This window comes from Lynx rufus, unplaced genomic scaffold (genome assembly GCF_022079265.1).
Source record: "Lynx rufus isolate CCGP_SWC_20201006 ecotype Redwood Valley unplaced genomic scaffold, mLynRuf1.p SCAF_4, whole genome shotgun sequence".
In the NCBI taxonomy this organism is placed as follows: domain Eukaryota; kingdom Metazoa; phylum Chordata; class Mammalia; order Carnivora; family Felidae; genus Lynx; species Lynx rufus.
In genome coordinates this window covers 99,909,203-99,926,014 of record NW_025814856.1, presented here as the reverse complement: position 1 = coordinate 99,926,014, position 16,812 = coordinate 99,909,203, and the positions used below count along the sequence as shown (strand labels likewise).

General features: G+C 42.1%; 1 protein-coding gene across 4 annotated transcripts in view; it reads left to right on the top strand.

The window, feature by feature from the left end:
• The window catches only part of SLC25A13 (solute carrier family 25 member 13), a 185,185-nt gene that overhangs the window by 109,549 nt on the left and 58,824 nt on the right, over positions 1–16,812 (top strand). For 3 of the 4 annotated variants that reach the window (XM_047096289.1, XM_047096291.1, XM_047096292.1), the window contains 5 exons: positions 1,345–1,483; positions 2,223–2,316; positions 2,548–2,632; positions 6,428–6,515; positions 7,013–7,171. In XM_047096289.1, the coding sequence (XP_046952245.1) occupies positions 1,345–1,483; positions 2,223–2,316; positions 2,548–2,632; positions 6,428–6,515; positions 7,013–7,171 (565 nt within the window). The remainder of the gene's footprint in view (positions 1–1,344; positions 1,484–2,222; positions 2,317–2,547; positions 2,633–6,427; positions 6,516–7,012; positions 7,172–16,812) is intronic. The other variant, XM_047096290.1, reaches the window with a different exon arrangement.

Genomic DNA, 16,812 nt, shown 5'->3' with positions numbered 1-16,812 from the left:
TTGGAAGCAGGCTTCAGGCTCTGAACTGTCAGTACAGAGCCTGACGTGGGGCTTGAACTCATGAACTGTGAGATCTGATCTGAGCTGAAGTCGGACGCTTAATCGACTGAGCCACCCAGGTGCCCCAGGGATGCTTGTTAAAAGTACAGATAACTAAGTTTTCTTCCAGGCCTATGGTTTTATCATCTACAGGTGCTGAGGTCCTAGAATCTAATCTCGAAAGCTTCCCAGATCATTCTGACAATCACACGGTTTTGGAAACCCTTACACTGTGGTTTGGTAGTCCCGGGGAGACTTTTGGGGTTTTTTCACCATGCTCTGGGTTTCCCACAATGCTTACCATAGGCAGGAACTCAGGATAGCTTTTCACTTTTTTTTCCCCTGGTGCCTCTTTTTGGAGGCATGGAATTCTGACAAGGCCTTTTCCACTCTGGCACTGTGTTAATCTAACTCCCTTTCTTGCCTTCCTCCTACCCTTCGCTATTCCATTTTAAACTCTTATATCAGCTATTTTAAATGATTACTAAGTGAAGATTTATGTGGTTGTTACTTTATAAATAAGTGCTTTCCTAATAAAAATATTTTGCCTTGTTAGGGAAGGATAGAATTTGAAACCCCAAACTGAAGTTCCATTCATAACGGACATGCTATCTGTTTCCCTTGCCCCCCCTTGTGAAAAAAATACAGTTTCTTACAAATTCCGATTATCAGAATTCTGACCAGTTTTAACTCCTTTCAAAGCACGTGACATCTCATAATTTTATCGTAATATGCTTGTTTGCTAGAAATCCCACCAATGTAAAGTCTGTACTTAAATGATTATTTATTGCTAGTTATAAGTAACATGACAGATCATGATATTAATGTTGGCTTGACCACTTTTCATACTGTGTTTGTGTTGGAGTAATATAGTTTTACATGTATAAGCACACACACATGTGTATGTGTATGGTGTAGTTGTGCATGTCTGAGCCTCTCAGAATTGCTCATTAGATGAAATAAACAAACTTATAAAACATTTCCAATTGAAATTTGAACTCTGTAAATTACTACTGGTCCTGTTGTTATAATCCTACACATGTATTTATTTAGTGTTCCAGGACTTATGTGTGGAGAGTATAAGCTCTGGTCGTGATTAGTTGCAGTTACTTTTAAAATTCACTTATAGCTTTTTTATTTTTTTTTTAATGTGAAAGGAAAATACTTATGGCCATTTCTTTTCAGACATGCATTCTTGATTACTTCCAAAACTAGCATTTGATATATGTACTTCAGAATCTTCTTCATTCTATAAATCTTTTGTTTATTGTTCTTCTCCCATCTCTTATTTTCCACTTATTTGAGGCTGCTGGAGGTGCTACGTCCCATCAAGTTAGTTTCTCCTATTTTAATGGATTCAATTCGCTCCTTAACAACATGGAACTCATTAGAAAGATCTACAGCACTCTGGCTGGCAACAGGAAAGATGTAGAGGTGACTAAGGGTGAGTGAGAATAAGTCTGAATTTTTGCCTGCAAGTATCTTGGTATATTATTATTAGGGTGAAGAAGGCAACGGAGAGTTTATGTTATAGATTTTTCTATCCCATTGACACATATTAACCATATGGTACATGTGTGTTCTCCATCCTTTGATCAGACAAACAAAAGTAAAACAGTCTTCAGCAGGTTTTAAATAAACTGAAGACAGTCTTTGAATGAGGGAACCATGCAAAATTTCTTAAATGTTTTCAAATCATGCTAAAACCTGAGCTAAATTTGCAGCCTCTAAAGTGGCCTTCAAAAGTACGTGAGGAATTCCATAAACTTATACTGGTGACAACCTCAGAACAAGATATCAGCACGTTATTTTTCTTTTAACTGAGAAGTCCCTTAAGAATCCCACAGCATCATTAATAGAACCTCCCGGGACAGATGCATGTGAAGCTTCATACCTGCTTCCTTGTTTTCTCGGACCTGCGATTTCAATAACATACTGTGTCATTTTTTCAAAGCCTTCAGATGAGACACAAAGCGTTTAAGGTCAATATTAGAGAAACTGTTCTGCACACTTCTTCCAGATGAATGAAAGAATTGCAAAAAATTCTTACCCTATTTGGATTTACTTGAATTCTGTGATAGTAAAGTTTTGTGATGTTCACTCATTCCAGTGCCTTGAGTTAATGCTGCATTTAGTGGCTATTCCTTGTTGAATCTTTCCCTTTTAACTCTTTTTCCATACAGAGGAGTTTGTTCTGGCAGCTCAGAAATTTGGTCAGGTTACACCCATGGAAGTTGACATCTTGTTTCAGTTAGCAGATTTATATGAGCCACGGGGGTAAGTTGGCCTTTTTTTTTTTTTTCTTTTTTTTTTCTAATTAGCTTAATAAAAGGAGGTTAGGAGTTGGGGGTGGGAGGAGGGCAGAAAACTGGGAGAAAAAGAAGCCAAATTAAAGAGGACTCCAAAATATGGGAAACAAACAAGGGAACGTTTTAAAATTCCATAACACGGATTTTAATGAACTTGTATTTTGTTGTCGCTTGTGCTTGTTTTTTTGTTCCCCTCCAGACGTATGACCTTGGCAGACATTGAACGAATTGCTCCATTGGAAGAGGGCACTCTGCCTTTCAACTTGGCTGAGGCCCAGAGGCAGGTGGGCAAAGGGAGCAGACTTGCTCCCTTATGTTTCTGTAGTAGGGCACCCCCAGACCCTTTCTACTTGGTGGTGCCTTGTTGGTGCTGGTGTCTCACCTTCTAATTTAACATCTTGCACCAACAGTCCAGACGATTTCCAAAGGCTACAAAGAGAAATTACTTTAGAAAGGTTCTGATTAATAGGCACTAGTTACTTTCGAAGATGGGGTGATTTCCTAACTGCATGCAAGTCTACCTCCCTTCCCCCCCACCCCCCCCAAAATAGACAGAAGCTCTTTTCTTCTTCCCTAAATCTTGTGTTGAGAGATGTGGGACAGAAGTCCCATTTTGGTGTCGCTGTCCCGGCGAAGCAACACATTGCTCACGGCAAGCTGCCTTTGCTCCGAAGAGAGAAACTTCATCAGCTCATCGTGTAACTGCCATGCCTTCCGTTTTTCTGGATATCAAAATGAGATAATTTTGTTTAGTCTGGAGTAATAGTTTGAAGGCTTTTAGACTTCTTTTCTCTGTGAAAGGATTCATAAGTTATGTGGAAACAATTTGAGGAATGCTAAATTTTATTTTATGGTTAACAGAAACCAATCTCTTGAAGTCATGAGAGTCAGAAACTTAAGACATGGGCCCTCCTCATTTAACTCTTGCCCTACTCTCTATAGATCAGGATTAGAGAATAAAAGCTTTCATAGCATGTGTTGTGCTTACACGATGTTTGTAAAGTAAATCCAGTCACAGACGAGCGTCATTTTAGAAAAATACCTCCTTTAAGGCAAAGCCATCTCTGAATCCTATGAGACTTAACAGTTTTTGGCTTGGAGCTCTGGGTCTGTACAGAGACGCCAGTTTGACCACAATGGGTTGATGCGGGCTGCATTTTTAGGACTGGCAGGCCTCGAGCCAGCACCCCTTCTTTCAGCCCCCCCTCCCCCCCTCCCCCACGCTGAATGCACTGGCAAGTTTTGTGTGCAGCATGTAACTCAAAGTGGTGGGTGTGTGCTCAGTAAATCCTAACTAGGCACCTCTGGAAAACCAGCTGGCTGTTGTTAAAAGAGGGAGCTGATTTCCCTGAGTGCAGGAGAGAGAAGTGTATAATCACGTGCAGCGGTAGAAGCAACATTGGTCTCCTCCCTTTGATTTTTAAACACTGCTTACCAGATGATTATCTCTTCGTCTCTATGTGACTGGCTGTTATAGAAATTTGGGGATTAAGAAAAAGCAGAGGTTTTTTTTTTCTTTTTTTTTTTTTTTAAGCTTCCTTCTGTCCTCCAGCTGACAGTGGTATCCCACAATTTTTCCTTCCTGCCCTCTGCATCTTTTGAGAGATTTTGATGGGTGCTCATTGATACTGGCCATGCAAGGGTTAGACGAGATTGATGAGATTTACAGCAGGAAATGATTGGCTGTGGCTTAGAGGTATAGAGCAATTCACAGTGGCCTTGCCTGGAATATTCTTTGCTATGTGAACACCAGTAGGCCTGACAACATTGACAGGACTCAAGCAATGGAGGTCATCCACCTGGTAGGCTCTGTGCTACCATTTATCCTCAACAGAGGAGTGCAGGAATAGGAATCTTTCTTGTCTCAAGAGCTTGCTACATTTTGAGCTTCAGAAAAGTTACATGAAAGTCTGGGATTTTGTTTATTTTGTCTTTTAGATGAAGAATTAGTGGTAGCTGTACATCCGCCTCCCCCACCCCCATCCATTATTTTCAAAATACTTTCACTCACTATTTTGATGCCAGAACCTTTCTGAGTATTACCTATTTGTATCTATATAAGAAGTAGTGCCTTTCTTAGGGATGCATTTGTCAAAATGAGGGTTCTCGTGATTTCCATCTATGCAGAGATAGGACTGGAAACACCCCATGGCATTTGCAAAAGAAATGTTTTACATTCCTGAAGATGCATATTTCTATGTAAAACTATTTTCAGTTAAATGACTCTAAAGGAGATTCCAAGTTATCTCATTGTATTAGAATTGTGTTACATTGACAGCAGCTAAAATTCAGTGGGTTGATAGCTGGGGTTGGTAATTATTTTCATTGTTTATTTTAATTATGACTTTTGGAAAAACAAATTTTACTGAATATATTTATTCATTCAACAGGTATTTATTAAGCACTAACTATGTGCCACCCTCATTTGACAACTTTATATGACATAAAATTACTTGTATTCATGTAGACAGAAAAATGCAGTGCTCTAAAATGTTTTGGCATCAAAAACACAGTAAGGATAATAAGGTCCAAAGAACAAAAAAATAACAACTGACTGGCCTGAAGTGTGAATTTAGAAAAAGTGGGTAAAAAAGAGGAGAAAGTAACAATTACCTGCAAGACAACCTCCTTGTTAGGTCCACTGTAAATATTTTGAGTTATCTTTGTGTATTGAGGTAGCCAAAATGTTTTAATGTGTTTTTTTGTTTTTTTTTTTTTGTTTGTTTGTTTTTTTTTTAAGGAGAGAGAGCATGAGCGGGGGAGGGGCAGAGACAGAGGGAGACACAGAATCCGAAGCAGGCTCCAGGCTCTGAGCAGTCAGCACAGAGCCCGATGCGGGGCTCGAACTCACAAACCGTGAGATCGTGACCTGAGTGGAAGTCAGACGCTTAACCGACTGAGCCACCCAGGCTCCCCTTAATATGTTTTTATATGCATACACATACCCACAAATAATGTTGAATAGAAATAACATATTGCACGCGGTCTTTAACATTGTTCTTAAAAGATTATGAGATATTTCAAACATTTATAAAGTTAAAAAGAATCATATCCTGAATACCTGTCTACCTGCTGTATTCTTTTTAACCTGTTTTCACTTTATAATACCTTATGAACATTTTTCTTAACATTAAGAACATTTTACAATGACATACAATTTCATTTTAAGGCTGTAACATTTTTTAAAGTTTGTTTATTTATGTAATCTCTACACCCAGTGTGGGGCTCAAACTCATGACCTTGAGATCAAGAGTCGCATGTCTCCAACTGAGCCAGCCAGGCACCCCAAGGGTGCAACATTTTTAACTGGTCCTCTCTTACTGGACATTTAGGTTATTCTCAGAGTTTTTGCTCTTAAAACAGTGTTGCTTTTTAACATTCTGTTAGCTTGATCCTTGTTTACATACATGATTGTTTTCTAGTCTGATTTTTTATAAGTAGAATTGCGGGGGGGTCAAAGGTTATGTACAAGAGTTTGGGTGTATATTACCAAGTTTCTCTTCAGGTTTATTCTAGATTAAATGGCAGGTTTGAGAAGCCCCATTTTTATCAACTCTTGCCAGACTGGGTGTTGCCATTAGAAAAGAAACTGTGGTGACAGATGGTAGTTAGATTTATCATGGTGAATACTTCACAGTGTAGCTCAATGTTGATTCACTGTGGTTTACACCTGAAACTAATACATTGTATGTCGACTATACTTCACTAAAATGGATAAACAAAAACCTCCCAAACCTGCCAGTTTGCTTGATGATGAATGATGTATCATTAATGTTTTTAAGTTTGTGTCTCCTTGATCACTAATAAGAATTAAACATTTGAAAATAGGTTTATAACATTTGGGGGGGGGTACATAGTGGTTTTCATTTTGTTCAAATTTTATTTTCAGCACTAACAACAGTAATAGCTTTTCCTTAATTAGAACAACAGAATCTAACCCTACCTCCCTCTTTGATGTTTCAGTTTGTGTCCTGAATTTGGAACCCGGTGGGCAATTTAAAAAAATCATATGTACTGATTTCTGTTCTGTCCTTCTTTCTGTCTCCTGTCTCCCCTCCCCGATTCCCATGTGTGCAAAGAAGAAGGCCTCCGTCGACTCATCCCGACCAGTTGTCCTGCAGATTGCAGAGTCGGCCTACAGGTTTGGTCTGGGTTCCATTGCTGGAGGTTAGTCATGGATGAGTGCAAATTTTTCACTTTTATTATGCCTCTGATATTTTTTTCTCTGATTTCCACCTTGCAGTATTAAAGGACAAAGCCTTCTTTGGTCTTTCCAAGCCAGTTACCTGTCTTCACCTCTGAGATGGAACAAGAGCAAAGGGAACTTCCCCCCATACCTGCATGTGATCAGGGATTTCGAAGTGGCTTTTTCTCTTACTTATCTCTTAGCATCTACTATAGGCTTTTTAAAGATGGGTGAATAATAAGGTTAGGCTGTAGGTAATGCGTAGGTAAAACTTTGAACTGTCTGTGACATCATTTTATCAAAGACACTTGAATGAAAATCCACAATTGTTTATTAGGAAAATGAGTACAGTTTTAAAATCCGTACATGCAGAATTTGTTTCTTTCCTCGATCAGGCTTCTCTTTGATGTTAACCACCTTCCCCTTTCCTCTGACTGACCTTTCTTCCTTCTGAAATACTGGTTTTATTTGATTTTAGCTGTCGGAGCCACTGCCGTGTATCCCATCGATCTTGTAAAAACTCGAATGCAGAACCAACGATCAACGGGCTCTTTTGTGGGAGAACTTATGTATAAAAACAGCTTTGACTGTTTTAAGAAAGTGCTACGCTATGAAGGCTTCTTTGGACTGTATAGAGGTTAGTGCCATGTGCTGAATTCATGTAAGGTGAAATAGTAGCCGAAGGTTTGGTTTTCCATCTGTGTGCCTGAAAAGTATTAGGGAGACTGCATTACAGTGGAAATGCAGCAGATTCTCAATTATCCATGCTAATGGGAGTAGGCTGGAGGCATCTAGGGCATGGCTAATCAAAACAGCCCATAATCTGAAAGCCATTTATATTGCTCTGTAGTATGTTTTATTTCTTAAAATAATTATTTTTTATAAATATCTTCAGTGGGTTTTTTAGAAGGCTCATATTGTTTGTCTTCTTGAAAGAATTCCACTCACCACCTAAGAGGGAAAGGCATCTTGGGGACAGGACTGAGCCTACTTGGGATTAATGATTGTCCTTGAATATACCACATAAAAGTCTGTCAAGCGGACAACGAGGGGTTCAGTGGAGCCCTCATTTACTGCCTCTTAGTTAAAGTTGCCCCTTCCTTCCTCTGACTCTGTACCCAGTGGAGTTGATTCACACGCCACTCTAACAGGGGGTCCTGTCCCGCTTCATCTAAGCCCTGTCCTTCAGTCATCTAAGGTTCATGAAGCAATGAGAACAGTAGTGAGATGTATGTCATCACTAATAGAAAAGATCCCACAGGTCCTGACTACCCTTCCATTGGCATTGGCCTAAAGAGGCTTGACGTGGCTTCCCCACCTCTCTGTATTGCCTTAGACAAAGAGAAAAGAAGAATTTTGCATCAGCTAGAATACAGTATTGCAGGGCGGTTCCAGCTGAGCCACTTTGCCATTTGGCAACTGCGCTACTGGCGGGGTCTTCCCTGCCTTCCAGTGCTTGCTGTAGAAGAAAACAGTATTTAGTACTCTGCAGAGACAGACCTTGAAACTGGCAGTCATGTAGACCTGGGCCTGTAGGCCTCTTCTGCCATCTGCTGACTCTAGTCTTCATCTTAAGCACCCAAGTTTAAAAAAAAAACAAAGACCCCTCTTGAAATCTCTCACCTTAGAAACTAAGAGGTTTTAAACTCCAGAGAAGGTCCGTTTTGCAGGTTCTATTGTGTAGGTAGATAACTCCCATCAAAGGCCTTTTGATCTTTTCTCTGCCCTCTTTCCCTCACCCCCTGCCTCTTCTTACAATTGAGAAGGTCTTTGACCCCAGGTGATTGATGATGACCCTTACAGGGTCACTGCCTTCCATTTGAAATACTTTTCTCTCCTGGTGACAACAAACCTCACAGATGAAATGTCTCCCAAGTAGTACAAGGTTAATGTCACAGTGCCTGCTTTGCAGTGATTCAGGCAAAGGCTGCCACCTTACCTGTCCGTGTGGGTTTTCTGCCTGGAGACATTTGAGCCTCAAGCCAGAAGGAGGACAGAGCCTTGTCGTTGCTTCACAAACTACTTTTATGGCCTTCTCTTGGTATTGGATTTAAATGTCAAGAGTGCCTTTAGGATTGTGAGAAATACTTTTTGTCCTGCTGAATTTCTTTAATATGCTTCTGTTGACCTAGTTTGATTTAACACTGAGTCCCTTCTCTTTCCTCTTTGACCAATGTGACAAATCTTGATTCTTGGTTGCATCTGGATTTTCTTCCTTGACCTATTCTTTTAACCCCATAGACAGAACAGCTTAAAGCATACCTGAGTACTGGTTACTGGGCTAATAATACAGGCAATCCCACAAACCTCTTGCTATTTCAGTGATTACATCTGTGAGATGAGGGGGACTGGTTTTAACTCTTAAGGGAAGGGGAGTCAGCCTACTAGAGACGGAGGTTCACTTTGAAAACCAAAGAGGCATTCCTTACCTTTTTCCTGGTTTAGGAATTTAAGCCATTTATCTCACCTGTTTTGGGTGCCTGAACCCTAATGGGTTCTCTATCAGAGGATGCTAAATAAATAGACTGTGAGTCTAAGAGTAATTCTGGGAGTCATCTGTATTTATTTCCTCTGTTTTCTAGTAAATAATTATAAAGCAACAGATCTACTGTAAAACCTTGTTTAGCTTTGTTCTGTAGTTTGGATCTTGAGAGCAAATAGATGATTGGCAGTTCAGGTTTAAAAAAAAATGACTTATAATCTTGCTTTCTAAAAATGACCTGTTCCTCTTATTGACTGGTTGGGGACCATTTCTTCTTAGTGCCTTACACATAATCATTAATTAATAATAATTGTATGTAACTGCTTATTTGTAAATGCTGGGCGAGAGAGAGCAGATGAAAATGGGAATCTGTCAGTACTAGCAGAAATTATAATGGAAACAACAAAGACCTGATGTATTGCTGGGAATCGGTATTATAACCCCTGTGTACAAAGTCAAGATAGAACACAGCCTACATGAGATTCTTTGACTATAAATTTCTTATTAAATGTAATTTTACTGTTTACAAATTTTATTCTAGGGCGCCTGGGTGGCTCAGTTGGTTAAGCGTCCAACTTCAGGTCAGGTCGTGATCTCGTGGTTTGTGAGTTCGAGCCCCGCATTGGGCTCTGTGCTGACAGCTCAGAGCCTGGAGCCTGCTTCAGATTCTGTGTCTCCCTCTCTCTCTCTGCCCCTCCCACACTTGTGCTCTGTCTCTCTCTGTCTCTCAAAAGTGAATAAATGTAAAAAAAAAAAAAAAAATTAAAAATTTTATTCTAGGGGAAACTTAAATTTCAATTTTGGGAATTTAGAATCGCCTCTGATAACGCTTCATCCAGCAGGAATGAGGTGTCAGAGGACATCTTGGATTTATAAACATGTTTTGAAATATCAAGTCTATTTTTTCCTATTATGGAATTTTGCTTAATGTGTAATTTTTCTGCATCAATACATATATGATTGCTAATATTTCCTGAATAGTATAATTTGGGAATGTTGCATAAGTAAGGTCTCTCCCCCTATTTTAAAATTATCTTTATGCATATTTCAGAGAAAAGTTGACAGTTAAGCTTGAAAGAAGGTGCTTGCAGGGTGTATCTATTAGAAGGTTAATAAGCATCTCTCTCCCTCTCTTTTTTCCTTTTCTTTCCATAACAAGAATCCAGCTCTCTAAAGGGACACTGTTTTTGTACTGAGAAGTAATTCCTTGTGGCACTAAGTAATTCCTTAGTTCTTTCTAAGGAACTCTTGAGCACACTCCACTGCAGGTTGTTTTTCACTTTCCTCTCTCTGGCAGTCACCAGCATCTGCATGCGGTCCTGGAGGTTGTCCAGTGGTGAACAGGGAATGAACTGGGATCACTGCCCTGGCGTCCAAAGGTGACTGATAATGCAGCTGTGGGGAGTGTCAGCAACCGCAGCAACTGTCCTCAGTGGACATGGTGCAATCCCGTGCCCCACCCCCACCCCTGAGTGCCACGAGTGATTTTAGTATTGGGGTTTCTTCCGTATGACTATCCATGTCTCTCTGCAGCTCCCTGTCCCCTTGTCTCCAGGAGTTTCTTATTTGGTGTGTGTTGTGGGGGGGGGGGCAGGTCAGCAAGGATCCCCTTGGAAATCCTATAAGACTGACTCTACAGACCTCCTCTATTATGTAGACTACTTTCTTTACAAGAAAATGATCGATATTCCAAGGTTTTTCTATAATATTTGAAAATCAGACCCTCCAGGCTGAGTCTGTCTGTATGGAGGGAAATAACACCCAAGATAATCCAGATCTCCCTGAAGTACTTATAGAAGTCTTCCTGTGTTTCCTCCCCACTCTGCAGCTTGATTTCATGCTCTCAGGTGTTTAAAATCCTTAATGAATTACCTCACAGTTCGTTTGGGTTGAATGAACCACGTGACCAATGAGTCAGTTATTAGCCTGCTGTGGACTTGGCATATTAAAGAGAAACAATTGTGAGGCACCTGGGTGGCTCAGTCAGTTAAGTGTCCGACCTCAGCTCGGGTCATGATCTTGTGGTTCACGAGTTGTAGCCCTGTTTCAGTCTCTGTGCTGATAGCTCAGAGCTGGGAGCCTGCTTCAGATTCTGATTCTCCCTCTCTCTCTGCTCCTCCCCAGCTCACTCTCTCTCTCTTTCTCTCAAAAATAAATAAAAACATTTTAAAAAAATTAAAGAGGTGGGGCGCCTGGGTGGCGCAGTCGGTTAAGCGTCCAACTTCAGCCAGGTCACGATCTCGCGGTCCGTGAGTTCAAGCCCCGCGTCGGGCTCTGGGCTGATGGCTCAGAGCCTGGAGCCTGTTTCCGATTCTGTGTCTCCCTCTCTCTCTGCCCCTCCCCCGTTCATGCTCTGTCTCTCTCTGTCCCAAAAATAAATAAACGTTCAAAAAAAGAAAAAAATTTAAAAAATTAAAGAGGAAACAATTTATTGGGTAATCATCCCCAAATAAATGCTCTTGCCGGTCCAGGAATAACTAATTTCTGCCTTTAAACTTTGCTATACTCTCCTCCCTCAGATGTTTCAGGTAAAGAGATGAGCAGCCTTAGAAATTGGGAAATGCTTGGGGGAGGACCTTTGGGGAGAATGACAGATTCAAGAGAAATCAGAATCTATGAGAAATACTTCTTTTTTTTTTAATTTTTTTTAATGTTTATTTATTTTTGAGAGAGACAGAGACAGGATGTGAGTGAGTTGGGGCAGAGAGAGAGGGAGGCACAGAATCTGAAGCAGGCTCCAGGCTCCAGCTGTCAGCACAGAGCCTGATGCGGGGCTCGAACTCACAAGTTGTGAGATCATGACCTGAGACGGAGTTGGATGCTCAGCCTACTGAGCCACCAAGGCGCCCCAATGAGAAATACTTCTTAAAGGAAGGTTTTTGTTTTTGTTTCTGTTGGTGGAAAGAGCTATAAAGAAAACCTGCCAGAAAGAGAAATTCGATCATTTTATGAATTAAACTTAATTTGGAGCACTACTTAATCTGTGAGGTAACTGGCAAAATAAAAAAAAAATTTAATTAGACTACTGATTGTTGCGAAGTCTTAAATGGGTCTATTTCAAGTTGTCTGTGTAGTGCAAAAGCAGTCACCTTCCATCCTGGAATGTTCTCAAGGTGACATCTAGAGGATATTGTGATGATATCTCAGGAAGTTATTGATATGTTTGCATTCTGGAAGGAAGTTTTATCAAACAGCTAATTTAAGTGAGGCCTCTTGTGGTTAATGTCTGTACAGAAGGGAGTACCCAAATTACATGGGTCCATGGTGAAATTCCTTCTTGCGTAATTCTTGTGTATAAAAATAGATTTAAAAAAAATTCTAGCACCCAAATAATGGATTCGAGTTTCTACAACTGTTTTGCATAACTTAAGAACACATGTGTTTTGGAACCAGCTACAGGGAGTCCTTGAACTGCGCCAGTCATGGGTGTCTGTCCACATCCAGCAGAGCTTCTAATGAGCACAAACTAGATTGGTTTGAACCTTATTTTTTTCAGGTAGTTTTTGCACATTTCAATTTAGGGTAATAAGGTTTTGAAAGGATCAGAAGGCAGATATTTGCTTCTAGGAAACTGTAAGCTTGGATAATCACATCTGCAGAAATCTACAGTGAGCCAACTGTACTGAGCACAGGGTGTTAACGTAGGAGGCAGAAAGAGCACAAAGTCAGACCAAGGTGGGTGGGTGTGTTGTCAGAGGCCTGACAGGGCCAGATGAGAACAGCAGCGAGCTTAGAAACTTGGGAAAGATGATGAAAAGATTGAAGGAAACGAAGCCCAGCAAAGAAAAGGTTGAGTGAGGTAGCTCCAGGCCTCTAGGATGGTAATTTATAACCAGCTGCTGCCACTGCTGAGGCTGAAGCAAGGGGAGCGGATGAAACCTCGGCAGCAAGGAATTAGTTGAGCTGGAAGGAAAGATAAGCAGGAGTTGCCGTGTACCAACCATAGTGAAAAACTGAAGGAGGGGGATATGACCTTTCTTCCCAATGATCTTCACTTCTAGGAAACCAGCCCCGGAAACAGAGGAGGAGTCAAAGGAACTAAATCCTTCCTAGACTATAATCAGTATCATTCGTTCACATTTTGACAGTCTCTCAAAGGCAATCTGAGCCATGGCTGAGATATCAGATGGTTCTTGACATGTGCAGTAAAACACGTAACCCGGACGAGCATTTACATCTGAACATCTGCACCATGCCCCACTCCCCCTGCCATTTCCCCAGCTCGACTGCACAGTCGAGGGTGGGGTTGGGGTGGTTCCCCAAGAGCCCGCTGCAGACCTGGAGTGAGCCCAATGATCTGAAAGGGGATAGCCGAGGTTGAGGGGGGTGGGGTGGAAGCGCCTCATGCCTCAGGGCAATATGAGTCAAAGGTGGACAGACAAGCGGTTGGAGGGGGAGGGAGGAAAGAAAGCTTGAACAAGTGAAGAGAGAAGGCCATGGAACTAGGAGCAGGAATAAAAGCTGTGAGACTGGGTGCACAGAGTGCTGATAGGTCCAGAATGAAGGGTAATCTGATGTTGAAAGCAAGGAGGGGCTCTTTGGGAAGATGAGGGCAAGTGTGGTGGCCCCTGCGGGGAGGTCAGGAGGGTAAGAACGTAACATCAGAGGGGTTTCCTCCGGGTTGAAACTAGATAACACAAGAAAGTGCTTCACGTGCCTTTTGCCAGAGGAGCAGGGATGGTGTATGCCCTGATCTCCCCTACCGAACTCTGCTGCTCGGCTCTGCCCCACATGCCTTCCACCCTGTTGGACATGCTCTGCAGTACCTGTGTCCAAGCTGGGCTTGTTTTTGTCTGACCTGAGACAGAGATGCTGCATCGGTTATGGAGATTCTTCCTTGTTGTGGCCTTCGTGTCTGTGCCCCCGCCTGTCTCCTCCAGCCTGGTCTTTTGGGATAGCTACTGCATGGTGGTAACCCTTCTCCGTGGACTGTCCGCCTGGCTCCCGACCTGCTTGCTGCTCCACCTGAGCCCAGTCCACAGTGCGTTCTCAACTCTGACTTGTTCCCCAGGTTGTAACCTGCCACTTGGCCCTGCTGTTCGGTGCCTTCAGTGTTTTAAAGAGCCTCATATTCAGGACCCAGGAGGGGTGGGTGGAGGGATGATGTGGATGCCCACCATACATCCACCCTCCTTCTGTTGTGTGAAAGGGCCAGTCCACACACGGCGCTAGCCCAGTGCCAGGTGGGACCCAGAGAAATGTCTTGGAACAGTCTGGGCCAGAAGAAAAGCCTTTACAGAGCAAAGGAGAAAATTGGAGCAGTAAGTCTACCAGAGTGAGCAGGGAAAAGCAGAGCACATGGGGGCTTGAGTGCAGTGGGGGAGCTGAATTCAGCTGAGTGCTGCTGCACAGTCACCAAATTCTTAGTGACTTGGGACGAGCTGCTTAGCCTCCCTAGATGCCAGTTTCCGTGAAGGAAGAGGATAGTGATGATGGTGATGTTGATGAAGATAAGAACAGACTGCAACAAAAATCACTTCTGCAGTACGTCCTGTGTGTTTGGAGGGCTTTATGTATATGAACTGATTTCATCTTCAGAACTACCCCACGAAGATGGTACTGTGTGTCCATTTTATAGATGTAGAAACTAAGGTACAAAGAGATTGGGTAAATTGTCCATAATCCCACAACTAATAGAGAACGGAGCCAGCATTCAGATGCGGCATCTGGACCCAGACTCCACACTCTTAATCATATGACTCTTCGGCTGCTCAGTAGAAATTGCATGGTAGAGAGTTGCTTATCTTCAGAGGTTGGGCACTGTTTAACTTTTTTTTTTTTTTTAATTTTTTAATGTGTATTTTTGAGACAGAGAGACAGAGTTTGAGTGGGGGAGGGGCAGAGAGAGGGAGACGCAGAACCCAAAGCAGGCTCCAGGCTCTGAGCTGTCAGCACGGAGCCTGACATGGGGCTTGTCACGGGGCTTGACACGGGGCTTGAACTCACGAACCACGAGATTGTGACCTGAGCTGAAGTCAGACGCTCAACCGATTGAGCCACCCAGGCACCCCAAGCAGTGTTTAACTTTTTAACGGAAACATTTTATTTTAACTTAAAAACGTAAAGATATGTTATTTCTGTGCTACTTCCTTATCTTTGCACAGAGTAAGCAGGGCCCCTAGACACTGTCAGACCAGATGCGCCCTCACATCTTGGGCACAGATCTTCTAAGGATAGGCATAATGCTATGAGGACAGCATTATACTCCTTACTTAATTCTGGACTGTGAATATGACTCAGGCCGAATTGCCTCTTGTAAGGAAGAGAATCAAGGATATGCTTTGGACAGGTTGATGATAGAAACATGACCTTTTTGGATACATTAAGAAGGTTGTGAGTAGCATCTAGCTCTTTGTATACATTTACTCATATAATTATTGTAATAAACCAGTGAGTCATCATTAGCATCCTTGGTTTTACCAGTGAGGAATCTAGAGTTCAAAGAATAACATCCCCAAGATCACTCAGCATGAAAAAGGTACAGACCTGGGAGTCAAGCCCAGGTCTCTCAATCTCCAAAGCCCAGGATCCAAGCCATTCATTTTGCTGCCAAGCCATTGGAAATAAATAGCTTCAATTAGGAGCATTGTTAATGAGTTTCTTTCCTAGTTCCTTCCAACTCTGAGACTCTATATTTCTGAAAGATTTTTAAGTAAAGAATAGCACAGTAGCCCTCTGATCCAGCATACTGCTCCCAGGAACCCCTTTTTGGGTGCCAGATGAAGCTGGAGTTGGAGGTTCCTGATGTGGGCTTCGTTCCCACATCTTCAGCTCAGTTCCCATTGGGTTGCAAAAGGGATAGTGTGATTTATATCTCAACCCCATGAAATTTGAAGACAAAATACTATATTAATATTGTACCCTGTAAATCTTTTCTCGCATTAGCAGCCTTCTGGTAAAGTTTGCCAAGGAAGCATTGCCATATGTGCTGATGGAGCTGAACTAAAATGAGAAGATTAGAAAACTAACCACACTAATAAATTTCATTTGAGGCACTTGGGAAATAGACTGCTGTTTTGACAAGTTAGAAACAACACACACATCCATTCTCTGTTTCTGATGGTTAAAATGAGTTTCCAGACTCCAGCAGAAACATCTTATATTAGAAGCCTAATTTTTCTGCTGAGTTACCCAGATGTCATACATATATGTACTTTCAACTTCAGTGTGATCGTACTGAAGTGCTGTAGCAAGACTGGCTGTTTTGGGCGTTACTGAGCCACGTTCCCCTGCCCCCCCCCCCCCCACCAAGTCAAGGAACCAAGAGGGTTATTGAAATTCCCGACTCTGTGACTTGCCATTGTCCCACGGATCATGACCACTTGCGAAGGGCATTTACCCAGGGCTGATGGTGTCAAGGCCCACATCTGTAGTGCCACTCAGATTGCCATCAGATTGCCGTCCACAGCCACGTTTGTTTTCTCATTTAGCCAGGCCAGTTGCCACACGAATGGTACTTACCCAGGACTCCCCATGTGCCAACATCTGGCCCAAGTCTTAGGCATGGATCTGTACTTTGGTTTTATTCTTACTGAGTTGAAGTTATTCATTTGGTGAAACTCAGGGCTTCTAATTCTATTACCTTAACCTCTTAATTACTCTCTGAGTCTTAGCTCTCTGCCTTGATCATCTGTCTTTCACCCGCCTCTAGAACTTTTTACTTTTTAAACTTTACTCTCTACTTTAAAAGCCACCGCAGGTATCTACAGAATTTGGTGCACTCTTCTTCGCGTGACATGGGAGAGAAGTTGTGGTACAGGGCACCAGGTAGGGTCACCCCCTACAATCAGACCGCC